The sequence below is a fragment of the Mustela erminea genome, chromosome 5, assembly GCF_009829155.1.
Source record: "Mustela erminea isolate mMusErm1 chromosome 5, mMusErm1.Pri, whole genome shotgun sequence".
Lineage (NCBI taxonomy): Eukaryota > Metazoa > Chordata > Mammalia > Carnivora > Mustelidae > Mustela > Mustela erminea.
The window spans coordinates 69,734,543-69,753,469 of NC_045618.1; the positions used below are offsets into that span (position 1 = coordinate 69,734,543).

Sequence of the window (18,927 nt, forward strand, 5' to 3'; positions counted from 1 at the left end):
GTGTGGCAGTTTATTTGGACCTCATGGGGCCAAAGTAAACTGATTATGTGTTTTTCTCACAATCATCCACATTATCTGTTTTTAAACAGCCTTCTTTAATTTGAACTGAAATTGCAAACGTAGACCATTCCTAATCTTTCCCATTCCTAACTCAGAGGTCCAATCAGTTCATTTGATTCTTGACCCTGATCCTAAGAATGATACGCGTTTTCCTCAGGCATGTAAAGGAGAGGGGAAAAAAAAAAAATCAGTTGACAATGTGACAAAAAATCTCCCCCATGAGTTCCCAATAAAGAACATACACAACATCAAACACCAATAGTGCAAAACATTTATGAATTTGTTCAGATCTTTCAAAAATGTTACAAAAAGCAAGCAAACAGTGAAACTAATGACAAGCTTGACACTAGTCAAGAAAACTAGTATCTGGGTAAGTCCATGCAGGCATGTGGGGAAAGGGAACCTCTGAGTATTTACTATGATTAGAACACTGTATTAGGGTCTTTTACGTATATCTTATTTGATCCTATTCAGGAAAAAATTATCCTGGACTAAGAGAGTATGACCCAAAAAACCCTAACAAAACAAAACAAGAACAACAAAAAGAAAAAACAGATTGTGTCATCATGCTAGTCTGTTATCCATCAAACTCACCCAAGGGCCATCTGACTCTCTTGGGAAAGATAACTTGAGTAATAATTCAATAGAGACCAGATTAGGGACCTTGTGAAGTTAGAGGTTGACTTACAGAAAATTGATAAAGCATGATGACATTTTATTTGTATTTTCAGATAGGGAAATTTACCTCCAGGGTGATAGTTTTATTTCTCTGTAGGATGCTAACCAGTTTTAATATCTTACTTTGCAATCTCATTTTATCAAGGTCTTTCCTACTGATTAAATTCCCATTCTTCACATTCTCTTCAAATTGCTGTTATTCTGATGATGAGTTAAGTGGAACTACATTCATAGGAGAATTACATTTTCAATGATTTAAGAATTTATGCTTTGAGAATTATATTTTCAATGATTTAAGAATTTATGTTTTGATAATCCTCAAAACAACCACATGAGGTAGGTAGTATATCCTCATTTACAGAGGAAGAAAGGAGTCTCCAAGGAGGCACATTACCTGCCCAAGGTTATAGAGGTAAGAAGTAATAGAGCTAGAGTCTGAACACAAATCTGCCTGAATTCTTTTACAGGAGCTAAACTGGTGACTCACATGTGAACTGAAAATCTGCAGTGGAGCATCTCCAGAAACTAACCTTATCTACATGTGTTTATGTTTGAATTATAAACATGACAGCTAAGTATCAAAAGCAACTAACTAGGAAAGACCTAAGTCTGAGTATTTAAATAGTAATTGAAAAGGTTGTCTATTAATTTGTTAGGTTTCAAATCTAAGCTTTTTAAAATTGGAAATGTTGAAAATATTTACCCATAAAATATTTGGAATATTATCATTAAAATGTGAAATTCCTATGCTATGCTGGTTTCATTAACAGTTCTGCATGATGCAGAGTAAGTTACTCCTGAGGTTGTCATAAAAACCATTGAAAAGTGTTTGGAATACTTAATAGAGAGCCTCTCTTGGATTTCTGAACATGTCCCTGAGAGCTTTGTGAATACATTTCACTAAATTCCAAGCTTATCCCACTGTTAAGATGTTCCAATCTACTTTGTCTGTAGACCACTGAAAAAAATGAGGAACACCAACATGTTTTTCTATTCTTCAGACCATGAAGGTGAAGTGTTGTCCTGGGTAAGCACACAGGTACGTAGATACCAAGACTAGAGAGTCACAAGCTGCTCTTAGTCTGAAAGCACCATACTATACGTTGTACATCTTAAAAATGTATCTTGGGAAAGGTTGATCTTACATTTGTTTAATCCATCAAGAGGCATGCTGTTCACAGCTGGGATGTATACCTTCTAAATACCTTCTAATAAATGTATACCCTTTTTATCCACTTGAAGATCCGTTCAATATATGTGCAGATTTACAAGTTTTTCTCCATAAATAAGATCCTAAAGTTTAGGTCAGTTGGTACCTAGGCTGATGAAAATTTCTGTGTTGTGAGGTCTTTACACAGCAAATCATGACTTAGTGACCATCTGGCCTGGTTTCCCATAAAGTGTACCCCTATTTCATGGGTACTGACAGCTGTCTGCCACAGAGTTAAATAAAGTGAGGCAATCTGTCCCACCCAAGCCCCTGACCCCAAACTCTGGAGCCAGCTGAATTTCAGTTTCAGCTGAAGTGAAAAGTCACTATGTGGTTCAAATCCATCTTGACTCACAGTTTCACTGTTTTATCCTGGCTAAAGCAGCTCACTGTGTCTGTGGTTTTCTTACAGAAATTTTCAATCCAGCTAGTGCTATTATAGAGTGTCTTTTCCAACCCTGATGTCAGGGGTGGATTTTTAGCTCGCATATTTTTTCCAGATGTGATAAGCTCTCCGTAGCCCTCTTGGTGAGCAAAAGCATATCCAGATCTTCTTGAGCTTGATCTGCGAGTCTGAGGCCTTCGGCTACGTAAGGGCCTTGCCTTCTTTTGAGCCTTTTGCCTCTGACGGATCTGGAGAGAAAGGAGACACAGAGTGAGATCATACATCTAAATGACACATTATAGGCCCTGGGCTACTTTTTGAAGAGAAAGCTCTTTCAGTAGAAACATCAACAATAACAAAATACTCACCTTCATTGTAAAAAGAAAGCATTTCACAGAAAAAAGAATTTCCACCCAAAAGATTACACGGAGCCTGATCAGTTTTTATACTACCAGGAGACTATTAAATAAGAAAGAAGTGTTAAGACAAGTTTCATTGCTGTGTTCTTCTTATGCATCCATCTTAAATTAATAGGAACGTATTTTTGTACAGAAGACTTTTCTAATATGCAGCATCCAAACACAGTCAGTATAACAATCTATAGTCCCATTCTCCCAAAATAGGCCTTTTCCCTCTCAAGGGAAATTCTCAAGATCCAATTAGACTAAGAGAAGATTTAGATAATGAGAGACATGAATTCTCAACTCTTGTGATAGGTCAGTATATCATGATATTTTCAGAGTTTTGATATCTTTTGGATTTTTTTTTGTAGCCCTTTGAAGAACTTAACATCATGTGGGTGGGTTTCCAATATTTATTTCATTTCCCTGTAAAGAATGAAGAGAAAAATATCCAAGGTTTGGTGCAAGCTGCCTTGTTCTCTGATTTGGCTGATCTCTTAGAATCTGACTTTCATGTCTGGAGAAAGCCAGTACAAGCAGAAGATCATGATCTGGAAGAAATGAGCATCATCTTCCTTCCTTCAGCTCATCCATCATTTTCTGGGTTTACGTCAGAATGAGCTCACGGAGCCAAAAGGAAAGGACAGACCTAACAGGGGAATCTATGAATCATTTCAGAAGGAATCTTCACATGCTCTGGCCTCAGAATGGGGGGTATATCCTGGTAAGGGAAGTTCTGCTTCAGTCCCTCTCAATATCATTGGCCTGGTCACTCACCCCACCAGTGTTTGCCCCTTCTTATGATGCAACCACAAATGTGCGTCTCCCCTTTCTTTCTCTTTTTCTCTATCTGGGTCCTGACCTAACTTGATATTATCTTGCTTCTACTACTCCTCTCATGAAATATGTATTATTAATCCCTTGGCTTAAGAATTTCTACAATCTGTTCTGTTTTCCTTTCAACTTTGTATTTTTCAATCCAGTCGTGTTGCTGTTCCCTTTCTGAATCTGTTCGGAAGGTAGCATCTCCTTATATTTCTAAATCTGCTACCACACTTCTATAAAAACTGAGTCCCTTCACCTCATACCTTATCTCTCTTTTACTCTATCCTTTACTTGCCCTCATCTCAATAACTTTCCTTATATTTTGCCTTTACCTTAGAATAGCTGTCCAAAATGCTACCAGCTTCTTTAAGAGTCAAGTTTGAGAAGTGTTCAACTTAATTTGTAATTCATGACTCTCCACCAACATTTAGTCTAGACATTTACCTTCATTAACATTCATAAAGCTACTATATTCATATATATATATATACATATATATATGTATATATATATATATATATATAAATAATATGGACGGTTCCATCTACTGGTAAGTGATGCTGTATATACCTGTGGGTGTTCCCACTGGGAAGTTCATTAATCCTTTCCTGAGCTTCCAAATCAAGCAGAGAAGGATATGATTCCAAGACCCAAGAATCAGCCCCTCAAGTACTTACGAGCACTGCAACATACCTGGTCACTCAGGGTTGGGCATAAATCCATCTTCAAAAATCTGACTATCACCACAGGCACAACTGAAGCCACTGTTGTTAAGAGAATAACAAGCCAGATGCACTTCTGGGTCAAAGAATGTCGTACATTTCCTATTATTAAGAAAAAAATAGACATAATTATACAAAACATATTGAGTTCTTGAATAGATCGGTTCCTTGTCTATTCCCATAAGGTCTTTTTTGAAATGGTGAGGTTTGGGCTACCTAGGGAGAACCACTAGGTGTCTTCCCCAGTATGTAGTATGTTCAGAGGTGATGAGAAGGCAAGAGTGGTATGATCACCACCCTTGGGAACTGCTTCATGGCACAATCACTTGGAGATAGCCGATCAGAGCCAAGTGTTCTCCAATCCAGACTCAGTCCAGCTTCACTCATGAAGGAGATTCTCTCGTGGAGACTCAAGGTTCCTCAACTACAAAGCAGCCCTTATTTTTGAAAAGTACATTTGCTCTTAGAGATTCTTGAATAAAACTGCCATATCAAAACTACACAATATATGTGTGGGGTGCAGGCACAATCTTAATACCTCTGGTGATGGGAGAGCTTTACCTAAAATGGGCCAACCTTAATAATTCAGGTGGTAGCCTCAGAAAACCTGCCTCAAAGGACTTGCTGATCTCTCTGACACTCACTTGGTTCTGAGGAACTCAAGATTCCATGGAGCTCAGAGATACTCTTGGGTTTGTGAAAAGAGCATTCCTCTCACTGGCAGACTGTGAATGCAGCCATCCAACATGCTAGTGCAATACTGTAGTGAAACTCCTTCCCAAGTCTGAAGCCAGTTTTCTTACTTTATACTCACACCTCATATACTGAGATGTTTGTTTAAACGAAAAAATGATGGTCAGTTAAGCAGACAGTCAAATTCTACAGGAACATGCCAACCCTGTTTATATGCTCAAAATAAACTTTTGTCCCTGTTGGTTTTCTAGGGATTTGCCACAATACCTTCAATTATCTAGGTCCCCTCTCCCAAAGCTTAAGTGTCAACACCATTTGAATGTGTTTTGGGTATGAAGGCTTGACTACTGATTGGTATGTCTGCATTTTCTGGCTTTGGAGGATAGAATTTGCCCACCAAGAGCAGTAGATTACAGTTGCCTGGGCAGAAACAAACTTGGCTCAATAAATTAAATGTCTCTTTGAGCTCCTTGAAGCTTAGTACCCCCAGGCATGACTGGGAAAACAAGCTTCACTTTAAAACCACACTCCTGCTTGCTGCTGGCTACTAAGGAAAATTTTTTTTTCTTAAACCCCAATGTTGATCTAACTTTTGAGAATTCTCATTGGAGTTCAGTAATTAATTCCTGGAATGGCATGTGCTTAGCTGGAGAGAGTGGTCCCCACACAAACTACTTTCTCCAGTTGAGGCATTCCAGGCTCATTATGCCTGTTAAAATGATCTCTTAGGAATAGAAGTCTTCTCGCCAATCCACTGAACTTTCAGATTTGGAAACCAAAAGAAAAAAAAAAAAAAAAAACGGAAGAAAATAAGAAGAAAAAAGGAAGGAAAAAAACCCCTAGAAATAGTTAAAGGTCATTCTTTTGTAGTATGCTTATTCTTACTCATAACCATCATGTTTCTACATGGCTGCAATCTTTTGGCAAATAAAGTATTAATGTTACATATTAAGTAAGAATGGTGCAATTTAAAGATTTCCATGTACATTCAAAGCAAGGCAAAAGATGAAGAACAACATTATCAAGTATATGTGTATATTTAATTGGAATTACAATTTCGGGTGTCTTTGCATCAGTGGAAATGTATAACCTTGTAGTTGCTCTTATTTTGCCTTCTACATAAATCAGTTGTCTAAGAAATATTTTGCTGGATTTCTTAGACTAAATTCCTTAACTAGTGGATGCAAATCTCAGTCTCACCTGATAAAGATCAAGAAGGTTGATAATGTGCATCTCTCTTTTCCAGTTTGCTGGGACGAACTGAGAAATACCACTGTTACCAACTTATCTCACACATATTAGAGATTTCAAAACTTCTGAGAAAGTATATTAATAGCCTCATTGTGTAGTAAAGCTCAGTGGCCCTCTGGGAATCATTTTGAAATGTGGAATACAATGATGGTATAATCCACAGATAGACCAGATGTACATTCTTTGTTGTATTATAGAATCTCGGGGTTTTAAGTTATTTTTGGAGTTCCTGTGCTCCCCATCTGCTGTTCAAATCAGTCTGCAGTGTTACCAACCAGTATAATCAAGACACAGTTGCTTGAATCAACATCATCATCATCATCATCACCATCATTATGGTTACCATTTACTGAAAAAGTACGATGTACCAGGCTATATGCTAAGCATTTTATATGCATTGTCTCATGTAACCCTCACATTTCCTCTGAAAATAGAAACTATTTTCTATTAATATCTCCAGTTTAGAATTTAGACATCAAGACATGAAAAGAAAAAGTAATCTGCCCAAGGTCACCCAGCATTTAAGTGGCAGAGCTGACACCTGAGCTCTGTCTAACTACAAAGGCTCCTCTTTGTGTCTAACTACAAAGGCTCCTCTTTGTGCCCCTTATGGACTAATGTCCAGCAATTCTTAGAGTGCTCAAAATTATACATAATTTCTTTCCTATCTAAATGCAAGTAAGTTCTACAGGTGAACTTTGGCAGTGATAGTGGTGATAATGTGGGATCAAAGGAAGAACCCAAGACTTCTTTCTCTTCCTTCTGTTATACATGAACTCTTTTTTACAGGCCTTCAGGTAGCCCTGATCTATGTGCTATGTCTCTTGTTTGCAAAGGGACGATCTATTACATCTGGGATGTTGGGAACCTATAAGCAGCTATCACAGTGATTCTTCTACATCTGGCAGGGACAGCAGAAACTCATCTTTTGGAGCTCTTCTCAAGCTTGAAAGACTTCAGATGCCTGGCTCCGTCCATTTCTAGAGAAAAGATTATTTTTCATCCCTAGTCCCACCCAACACAGAAAATAAATTACACAGAAAAATAAATAACAGCATGATACCAGGCCCCCATAGGTAATAGGACGCAACTTACCAACAAATGGAAACTGGTTTGGGAAGATGCCAAAGATGCCATTACTGTGCATCGTAAATAAAATGGAGAAATAAGTGGCAATGCTGCCCCAGATGAAGACGTGATTAATGACAGTCCAGTAACTGGTATCCAAGGCTATCTGTAAACGAAGTCAAATGCAAAGGGGGAGGTCTTTGAGGATTAGAAGAGAACCATTTTACAGAGTGATGCGTTCCCGGAACTGCTCTGTGAAGAAATGCTTGCACATATCTACCAGCCAACCACAGGTACTCCTACTTCCTGCACCGCACTGCGAACTGACCTGATTATTTCTGGTAGACAACTGACTTTAGAAATCACATCTGCAAGCCATTATAGCTACCAAGGTCGAATCAGAATCAGGAGATAAAATGTTAACCTTTTACGTGAGAAATAAGAAAACAAAATGATTTCTACTTTCAAAGTTCCTTTCCTGGAAACTTACAAACCTCCAGGACTTTCCAAATTGCTCTTAAAGCATTTCTGTTGGGGAAAAAAAAATCTTCAGTAGTGAACAAGTGCAACATTTTATAATCTGTACGTAAGTTTTCACATGACTATTTTACATGGGCATATTCTGTTTTACATCAATATTCTAACTCATTTTGCTAATGCTTATTCTTAAATTATTTAATAACAAAGAAAATCCTTAATCCTCTTTTGTCATAGAATTCAGAAGCAAGGATTCATGGTGACCTGCGAGCTTGTTCACAAGCTCTTCTCTCTTCCAATAACTTGTGGCAACACACTAAAAAGGGCCTGCTACCAGGGAACCAAGGGTGCCACTGGCAAATATGAACCCTGAGTTTTCAGAGAAAAATAAGTAGGTTCTGGAAACATTATTTGCATCTCTGGGGCCCAAGTGGTCCAAGTGAAGGTTTGCACTTCTAGCAGAGTCTTCTTCAAGACCACAGATTTCTCACCTGCCTGAGGGGGGTCCAACTTAAACAGTAAATAGACCTTTCCCTGCATAGGGAGACACACTTCTACTTCCCACTTGAAGTTAAGTGTTTTTTAAAATCTTGTCCCATTAAAAAAATGTTGGCAGCCTTGGATATAAACTGCAGGGGTTATAAAAGGACAGCTTTTTTTTTCTCTCATGAGGCCTGAAAGCAGAGAGCCCTGCCATCTATCCTCAGCAAAGAGATGCTGGAGTTCCAGCTCATTTGGCTGCCAAGACATTAGGCCAAAATCTTCAACTGTACCTTCCACCACCTGTCAATTGATCATCAGCAAGAGATACCAACAGCCTGACCTGTATGGGTATGAGTACAAAAATCACAACCAATTAAACAGGATTCAGCTGGAAAAGAGAGAGAGAGAGAAGAAAAAGGAAGAAGAAAAAAAAAAAGGTGGCTCCTATTGAGGCAGAACTAATGGAAAAGACAGACAAGCAATATAAGCAAATAATAATAATAATAATGAGAACTCTTAAGGGGATGCAATTAGATCACAGAAAAATAAAATTCTGGAATAAAAAAGCATTATTTCTGAATTTAAAAATTCAATAGAGAAACCAAATAAGAATAGTCACTGATGAGAACTGAATTAATATTCTGGAAAAAACAAATGGAAATAATATCTCACAACACAAAGCAAAAACCTTGAAGAAATGGAAAAGATATGAGACATGGATGGCAAATCCAGAGATTACAGATCCATGGGCCTAACATATAAATAATGGCATCTTAGAGCAAAAGAAAGAAAGAAGTAACAATCAAAGAAATGACAGAAGAAAACTGCTCTGCTATCGTGAAGAAATAGCAAGATTTTCAGATGGAGAGGGCATTCTAAATCCTAGAAAAATTAAAGAAAGAAGTTACCTTCTAGTGATATTTGTGAAGCCCAAAGACAAAGAACACAGACTTCCAGAGAGAAAATATATTACTTAGAAAGGAAAGAGGATCAAGCTAAGTTCAAACCACTACAGCAAAACTGAGTATAAGCAGAACAACATTTACAAAACACCTAAAGCAAAAGTCTCTGACTCGAGAATCCCATGCCTACCCAATGTATCATTTAAATGGAAAGAAAAAAAAAAAGATTTGAGCTCAAAAGTATACTCAAAAGTATAACATTTATACACCCTTTCTGAAGAAATTACTCAAGGAAACTGCTCCAAATAAAAATTCAACTAGGACTAAGACTTCAAAAGCGTGGAAGACAAAGAGCATAAAAGTGATGGTGAGCAATGATTCTTAAAATTTGTCGTTGGCTATAAATGAGTAATAATGTGAAGATGAGCTATAGTACTAACTTACAAAAAAATCTGCAATGGTCAAAACATATGTTAAAGGAACATTTAATAACACAGTGGAACTATAATTCTAGATGATTAACATACGAGAGGGGAATAGGAGCAGGGAGGAAGAAATAAGTAGATGCATCTCCAAAACTATTTAACTTGGAAATGGACAAGGGAAGGTGTGAACAAGATGCAATTTGGTGAAACATTTGGTGAAGGATATAGTTATTATTTAATTTTGGTATATCACTATGGAAATAGAGATTTAAGAGACTATGAACATGGGAGAAATCACTAGTAAAATGGGAATGTAAATAAAAAGACTTGTAAATTATTTATGACAGATGAGATATTTAAAAATCATGATGCATCTGAGTATGAAAAGAAAAAAATGGAAATAAAGTAATCATAAAATAACATGAAAAGAACAAGATAAAATATATGTTACTACAATAAAAATGAGTAGTTTAACTGCCTTATCAAAGGAGAAAACCCAAAAGAATGAGATAAGCAATGAAAATGAAAGGATGGGTCTAGATTACATCAGATATATGCAGGCTAAGAAAAGCAACAGAAGTAAAACTAATATTAAAAAATAAAATTTAGTTAACATTTTATCATAAAAAAAGATTAAAACTATAAATACTACAAATAACAATCCAGAACATCACATTGCAAATAACATAGCCTCAAATTAAATAAAATCTCCTTAAAGTACAAGAACTTGGTAAGAATCGTAAGCACAAGGAAAAAATTTAATACACTTCTCTCAGTATCTGACAAGCATGGTGGTTCTCTGAAAATCTGTGGCTAACCTGGCATCCAGTCCTCAGTGTGATCAGAGCCAAGCTGTTAAGAGGTAGTAATCATGTTTTCACTACAAAAATGCAACCATATGGCTGGGTGTTGTTCCCAGAGGTGCTATGCTTGGCTGTGGTTCTCCCTGGTTCATTTGTCCTCCTGAAGATTCTGGAGCTTCTGCAACTATAATTCTTTTTGGAAAGTAATATAGCAAGATTAATGAAACTTAAAATACACGTATTCTCAGACCTAGCAATAAAAAGAACAAAATACCATGCTTCATCCATCATCTCAGTAAAAGTGAGTTCTGACTCCAGAAATTTCATTTCTAGGAATTTATCTGTCAGTACATAAAATGTATATTCTAGTATATGCCTTGTAGCATTGTTTCGATAACAGCAACAACAAAAGAAACACCCTGGATGTCTATCAATAGAGGGCTGATGAATAAATTATTATATACCCATATTGTGAAATTCTGTGCAGCTCTTAAAAAGAGTAAGATAGCTCTGAATGTGTTGGTTTGGAAAGCTGTTCAGAGTATCTTGCTAAGTAAGAAAAGTATATTATAGAATAATATGCTAGCTATGCTGCCTTTTACTTGAATACATATGTGTGTGTCCCAAAGCAAAGAAAAAATATGGAAAGAGTTAAGCTATACGAATCATAATAGTAGTTAACCAGGGGAACATGGGGAAGAAAAGGAAGGTGGTTCATTTTATTTTAAACACTTCTATAGTGTTTGAAATATTAAAAGGAGCATTATATGATTCAAATAACAAAAAAAAAAAAACCTGATATTTTTTTAAAAATAGAGACTGCTAAAGTTTGGCCTATGGCATCAGCAGAACACATAAGATTTATAACTGTAATTATAGACCATGGAAATTTTATGGGGGTTGCTACCCCAATGACAAGTCAAGCTTAGACAGCGAGGAAAGGATATTAATGCTGCTGTCAAAGTGAGCTTATTCACAAACTCCTGAAACTTATTATTCTATATATTAAAGACAGAAGTTTCTGCTTGAAGCCAAAATTGTGGAGTTTTCATGGCTATAAACATTTATGAGCTCAGGTCTGAGAATTCTATGGTTAAGCAGACATTTTCAGGGATTCTGAAAAATATAAGTGGAAGACTAAAACGACACTAACAGGGAATCTACATTCGTCAAGCTGAAGTTTTCACATTGAAAGAAGACCTGTGTGTAGGTGTCCCCTTGTGGAAGACAGAGGAGGACCATGGGTTCCCTGTAGCATCCCACTTCTCCCTATAAAGAAAGGAGGTTCACATGGACTTGGAGTTGGGGACCTGAGATCAGATCTGTGTTCAAACGCTGGCCTGCCACTGTCAGCGTGATTTGAACTCTAACGAGTCTATTTTCTTATCTATAGTAATAGCATTTATGGTTCAGAGGACTGGGAAGAGGATTAAATGAAATAATGGGATTATCTGACAAATAATTCATTTGTATAGTAAATGTGCAATTAATGGGCGCTGTTGTTACTCTGAAAATCAGAAGCCCTGACAGAGGCAAGTGGGCCAAGTTTGCTTTTAGTAACTCTGAGCTCTCTTCTTTATTCTCCCAAAGATTCTCTTTTCCCCAAACCCCAGTGCTTCTAGCTTTAGGACTGCTTGCTTTTCTTTCTTTTCTTTCTTCTTTTCTTTCTTTCTCTTTCTTTCTCTTCCTTCCTTCCTCCATCCTCCCTTCCTCCTCCTTCTTCTATACAGACAAGAAAGTACCTAATATCTTCCTTTATGTTCAGTCTAATCTTTGTTCTCATACGTCCTAAAATTTGCATTTTAACCAGTCTTACTGTAGAGTAAAAGACTTTGCCCCAGACCACATTGGAGTCGGAGAGGTCTGGGTTCCAACCCGGGATCAGGGACTCACTTTGTGACCTCAGACAGGTCACTTAACCTCTCTGAGCTTCATCTGTAAAAGGGGACAATAATACCTACTGAATAGTGACACTGAGAGGATTAAGTATAATTCACGGTATCATTCATAGTAGTGATGATGACACAGGTTTCTGAAGGCTCCCATCGAGGACAGGCCTGCTTTGGTAAGGGATAAGATGGGTATGCAATTAAGACAGGAGGGATAGTTGTGTACCTCAACCAAATTCTTCTCACTTCCTTTGTTCAACTTTCAGCTCTCTCTTCATATCTTTCTGCCCGTACATCCATTCAACAAATATGGATTTGTGTCTGACACTGCAGTTTAAGTTGGAGCACAGCAGTAAACAAAGCATGCCACAACTTGGAAATTGGTGTCCATTCTCACTCATACCTACTCTGCTTCCAGACCTCCATCTCCAGCCTGGATCTCTCCTACATTGCCCTCTTGCCAAAAATGTCCTCCATCTCCTAGCTGATTCAGGACCCTCCAGCGCTCAGAATTAATGGCAGAGGGTATGGGTGAGGGGAGGGAGAAATCAGGTGGAGTAGAAATCTCTGGGACAGGAGTATGTGGATAAGATCTAGAGGACCTCAGTTTGTACATGGCGAAGAGGGGACAGCCACCCAATGGTGAGACCCAGCATCTCATCTTTACGAGTACAATTCCGTGTGTGCATCACTGCTTCCCAAGTGTGCCTACCTAACCCAAGCCCCTAATAATTTTGTTGTGGGAAATACTTGCTTCACGTTTTTCATGGAACACTCACAAATGCCTTTATTAAAAATCAATGACTCAGAAGATAAGACTACTGGGTCCTCGTCCTAAACTTGCAATGCAGTCACTCTGTGATCTAGGGCAAATCTTGGGCCCCCGTCTGATATATGAACTTTAAATTATACTGCTATGGTTTTAACATATGACAGCCAATTCTTTGAAATTCTGCTAAGAAATGGAGCTTAATTCTCCCCTTGAATGGAGAGGGCTAGATTTAGTGACTCACTTCTAATGAATAGAGTACAAAAGGGAAACGTGGTTTATAATGGAGAAACCTGAAAATCATCATCTTAACAAGTAACCAAGGTCACTGTCACCACTAATAAGTCATGCTGATATCACATGATCCCTGACAGGATGTGACAAGAAGGTATATCACCTTTTTGTGACTCTTCCCCCCAAATCCCCAATCTCAATTTATTCCTAAAGAAACATCAGACAAATCCAGAAACATTCTATAGAATATCTGACCACTGTTATTCAAAAGTGTCAAGGCCATGAAAGACAAGGAAAGACTGTAGAAAGTCAACTGCAGGAGACTAAGGAGGCATTACACTAAATGCAATGTAGGACCCTGGAACCGACTAACGGTCAGTAATGGAAAAAGTGAGGAAATGTGAATTAAGTCTGTAGTTCAGTTAATAGTACTGTACCAATGCTATGTCTCCTTTTGTGAATAAACAATGTTTTTAAATTAGATTGTTTCTGTGGTCTCTCAATTTGTGAAAAAGGAGAAACGGAACTATGACATCCAACAGCAACCGTGTACTTTATGAGGAAAGAGCTTCTAAATCTAAAATCAGTGTAAAAACACAGGACTGGCCTTGCTATGACAGCATATAAGAAAATAAATTATGGACAAAGAAAAAGAGAAAAAGATACATAGGAATATCAACAAGGTTTTTTTAATTAAAAAGATAATGTTAACCAAAAATTATAGAATTAATTATGAAAAACAGTTTCTCTAAGGATGAATGTCCCTCATATCCTTTCCAGCTAATTTTTTAATCCTTACTTATATAGCAGATGATGTTAATGACAGTTTGAAGAATATTTCCCATTTGTTTCTTACTTCAGATATTGGTTTTTTATCTCAGTTACTGCCTTCCAAATGATTTCTTGGAGTACCAAGTAAGAAGCCTATCCTGGTGAATAAGCTGTTACCACTAAAGAGATGTCCCACAGCAGTCCTCCCCATCCGGAGGAGAATCCAGAGAACAGGAAATGTGCCTTCATGGCGAGGAGTAGATCACTTAATTCTCTAGGCTAGAAATATAACAGTATACACAGTCTGCTCAGGGATCAAAGGCAAAAAACAAAACACGTTGGAGTGTCTAGTATAACAGTAAGAACTATAAGAAACAATGGAACAATAGCTTCTTGTGAGGTGATATTCACCCTGTCCCAGTAATAGATTATCAGAATGAATGTCTTAGCTATATAAGATGCTTTCAAGTTACTCCATTATTTCCCTCTTTGCCAGAGAATGAACATAGGGGAACTAGACACGGAGGGTTTGCAAAGCAACAGCATGCTTTATTTAGTTATAAGAGAGAAAAACAGAACTTTCTGAGTGGAGAAATCTGGTTCCGTTTTTGGATGCTACCTGTCTGATTCTGAATTATGAAATTCCAAGTTGTCAAGTGTTAGATAGCTTTGGTATAGGTTTAATAACATTCACTTAGACGGACCAAGGAATAGCAGAAATGTCCTTTAAAAGCAATATGTTTACATTGGTGGCATTTAATGCAATGTTTATTTTTGAGTCATGAAGAGAAAGTCTGGGGCTTAATGAGATTCTTTTTTGGAAATGACCAGCTAATACTTGTAAAAAACAGATTGTTTAAAGGATAGAAAAAGGACTGACCAAAGGCAATTTAAACTCTAAAAATGAAGTCCTTGACTGGTATTTGCTCCTTCAAAAAAAAAAGAAAAAAAGAAAGAAAGCAAAGCAAAAGAAAACAAAAGAAAAAAAACAGGCCACATTGCCTACTGTATCCACCCAGAGGTACAGATTTTAATGATTAAGAAAGCTTTTGTGAACTCTAACTCAATATTGAATGGTTTTGCCTACCATTTTCATTAAGAAAGAAATAGAAACACTCAAAAAGCCCATTGAGGTCAATGGCTCATCAAAAACATCCCTAGCAGTTGAGCTTCTCTGAATGTAAGGTTCAGATAGGTCAAAATATAACACTGAACTTCTTGAATAATTTCACAGATATGTATTACCAAATAAATTTTAAATCTCACTTTAATGCCTGGAAATTATTAAGTGATAGAAACCATGGGAAAGTTTCTCTCTGCCACTGTTGAAAACTTTTCTTTTCCAAACCCAAGAAAGAAGCAGTAGTGTAATCATTTCTCTTTATATACTACACTCCGCCCCAAGAAGTAATTAATTGTGAGGTTTCTACTAACAGAGAGGTTATGGACACTAAATGCTAATTTACCACATCTGGTCATTTACATTAAAGCTTTCTGTTTCCATCTCAAAATGTGTAGTTAGAAAACTCCAAGATTCCTTTAGGGTTATTATTATTTTTTGCCCCAACAAGTAGACAAAATCAGTCAACAAAGAAAACGAATTTTAAAAGTTGTAAAGCCATCAGGTTAAGACATTTTCAGCAACAGGATTACCTGCACACTGACCACAATGACCAAAGATGTAGCCATGGTAACTGCAAAAGACTGGTAGTCGGCTATGTGCTGCCCATCCTCTCCAGCCACATTGTAAAAGGCTCCATAGGGGATGAAGAAAAGGGCCAGCGAGGTGTAGATGCCATGTGCCATGCAGATGAAAAATTGACGTTTGTTAAACAGTAGGTTCAGCTGTCCAGGTTCGTAGAGCTGGGGATAGTCCATGCTGTTCTGGTCACTCACATCCTATCAACAGAGTTACTTCAGTGGAGTAGGTTTGAGGAGAAGTTGGAAAGGCCCTGAATTCCCCATCTCAGGAAAGAGCAAGTGCATTTCTACGCATACCCCATAAAAATGATTCATTAACTGTTTTCATTCCCATGATAACCCAGAAGATAATCAAATGATCCCAATTTTATTGAAGAGGAACTTGAGCCTCCAAGTGATACTCAGGAGAGATCATATAGCTTTTACAACAGAACCAGAATTTGCACCCAGATCGTTGGTTTCAGAATGAACCTGCTTTCCTCTCCTCTCTTGCAGCTGCACTCATGTTCCCAGGATTCTAGAACATCCTATGCACCCAATGGGGTCCAGGGATTAATTGCCAAGACAGTGAGTTGAAGCTGAACCTGAAGAGCTGAGTGTTCTGCCCAGTGAGAATTCTGATACCAGCTGTTCAAGACATAAAAACTGAAACAATGAGAAGGAAAGTTTGGCCCCAAACAGGGTCCTGGGAGAAACTAAAACAGTGCTTCCCAAACTTAGTGTGCACACAAACCACTTGGGGAGCAAATGATGATTCAAAGGTTGGGGTTAGGGTCTGAAACAGCATTTCCAACCAGATCCAAAGTAATGCTTTGAGCATCAAAGCCAAATGCCCAAACCAAAAGGAGGCAAGGCCTGACCACTGAGGACATCAGAGGACCGGAAGTAGAGGGGAAGCAGCTAAATAAGGAGCAACACAGGCATCAACTCTGGGGACAGACCAAGTTCCACATCCTGCTTGTGGAATGGCCATGGTCTTGTTGAATAAGGTCCCATGAAGAACATGACATACCCTGAGTTCAAACCACAGTTCCACTGCTTGGCAGGTATATGGTTTTAAACTGGTTATGTAACCTGTTTGAACCTCAGTTTCCTTATCTCCAGACATGGAGCTCCTCTCTCACAGGACCACATGATTAAGTTCATGTATTCAGGAGAGTTATTGCCACTCCATAAGTAATAAATAACAGATGCTTCTATAAATAATAATACATGAAATAATGATGATGATAGTAAATAATAATAGTAATAACAGCAGAGCAATCTCAGAGTCATGTGGCCTAGTACTAGGCTGAATTCTGTCACACACTGGCTGTCAGCAATGACTTGAGCCTTGGTTTCCTCTTTATAAAATGAGTGGATCCTAGACGGTCATGGAGGCCTTGCAGCATCACATTCCATGACCATGTGATCAGTTTAGGGGCCAAAGTTGACAAAGTGGAAAAGGACAGAGGCAGACACTCAACTAGATGGCAAAAAGGGGCCTTATTATATATATATTTTTGAATTGCACAATAACCATCTTTTCCCAGAAACAGTCTTATTTTTATTACTCTATTCCACATTCTGGGCAGTTACGAAGCACCAAGAAAAGAAACACATAAACATGGGTACTTGGAAATCAATATGCTTAATCCTTTACATCAATGGCTTTCAAGAGTTCATTACTTTTTTACAGAATTCCACAAAATATGTCATTCACAAGCTGCCCTTTTTACATAAAAGAAGTGAGACAACTAACTAACAAAGGCACAGAATGGGAGAGTGGAATGAGCTCATAACATGAAGATTTATATTTTGCAAAAGTCAGCTAACTTTGGGCCAGAAAAATGAGGCCTAGCTAACAGGTCTAACAACAGCCTGGAGAAAATCTGGTCTCCTCAAATATACTTTCAAAAAATTTTTAAAATAATACACTCTAATTGTGCCATGGAAACTCCTCTGGCTATCCTTCCACTTCCCCACAGGATGCCAGACATCTTCCCCCTTCCAGGAAGTACCTTCCAAGGCAGTAAGTATGCCAAGGATCCACCATTTTGGTAACTGATTGTCTCCCCTCTCTCTTCCCAAGAATTCTGAGCTAGAAAAAAGACTGTGTCCTTCTCTCCATCACTGTGGGGCTTCATATCTTCCTCTGCCATTGGCAGGGTATTCTACTGGCCTCTAGTTCTCATTCTGAGCTGTGCTGGCCAAGGATATTTCACCACAAATGCAGGCCCTCTGCCTTCCAATGATGAGTTCCATCATTTTCTATCATTGCATGGTTCTCTGTATTCAGGGGCTAATGCATCATTTCCCAGTGTTTGAATGACAAGGCACTAGTTCTGAGTCATATTAATAGGTGTTATATAAAAAATACATAAATAGAAGTATAGTCATATAAGCCTGGGAAATGCTGAACTAAAATGAAATTAGACCATTTCATGTAGGATATCTCAGAGGCCTTAGGGAAATAATGTGGGGTGTGAATCTCAAAGAGGAGGGTAGCCTAACTTTGATCAGAGAACCGTTTGGTGTGAGAAGGATCTGGAAGAGTTTTAGATCCATGCAATACCTGTTAAAACAACTGAACTTCTAGGACTCTTTCCATGATTTGTGCTTTCTCCTTAGAAGCTAAAAGCTACTAAAAAGCATCCAGAAAGCAAAATAAGTTATAAAGACAGAAAAAAAAAATACATACCTGGTCAAAAATGCCCATGGCTAAAACAGGCAATGATGTGTAGACAATGTTAAAAAGGGTAATAAACCACTGGTCATAAACAGTCTGAAAAGAAACAATATATCAGTGAGAAACACCATCCATGGAAGAATATTCCTTTTTTAGGATTTTGGGTTAAATATCTCAATTTCCTGAGATGGGTGAGAGTCTGATATTAGAGACAAACACCAGTTCTCCCCTAGGCTCTCTCTTTTATCAGCTTTGCTGTCTCATTGGAATACCAGATCCTCTAAACTTCAAATTTTTCATCTCTAAAATAAAACCATGCTGTCCAGTTGTAGTGGGATGAAAGGAGACCACATATGCAGAATACCCAACATGACACTAGACACATGGAAGGCCAAAAACCCCGTGGTAGGGTATTTCATTCTTCAGGTCTTCAGTGGCTTATATAGTTAATCCAATGATCTGATCTAAGTGACAAACAAAGAATCCACTAAAATCTTCAGAGGGAGATGCAG

At 37.9% G+C, this 18,927-nt stretch overlaps 1 protein-coding gene across 10 annotated transcripts in view; it reads right to left on the reverse strand.

Annotated features, from left to right (window-relative positions):
* Nucleotides 1-317: 317 nt before the first annotated feature.
* ATP8B4 (ATPase phospholipid transporting 8B4 (putative)) overlaps nucleotides 318-18,927 on the reverse strand; it is a 268,272-nt gene continuing 249,662 nt past the window's right edge. For 9 of the 10 annotated variants that reach the window (XM_032343690.1, XM_032343682.1, XM_032343688.1 and 6 more), the window contains 5 exons: nucleotides 18,428-18,511; nucleotides 15,700-15,945; nucleotides 7,321-7,459; nucleotides 4,253-4,383; nucleotides 318-2,581 (listed from right to left, as the gene is read on the reverse strand). In XM_032343690.1, coding sequence (XP_032199581.1) covers nucleotides 2,300-2,581; nucleotides 4,253-4,383; nucleotides 7,321-7,459; nucleotides 15,700-15,945; nucleotides 18,428-18,511 — 882 coding nt within the window. In that variant the 3' untranslated portion in view covers nucleotides 318-2,299. Of the gene's footprint in view, nucleotides 2,582-4,252; nucleotides 4,384-7,320; nucleotides 7,460-15,699; nucleotides 15,946-18,427; nucleotides 18,512-18,927 lie in introns of those variants that run through there. The other variant, XM_032343691.1, reaches the window with a different exon arrangement.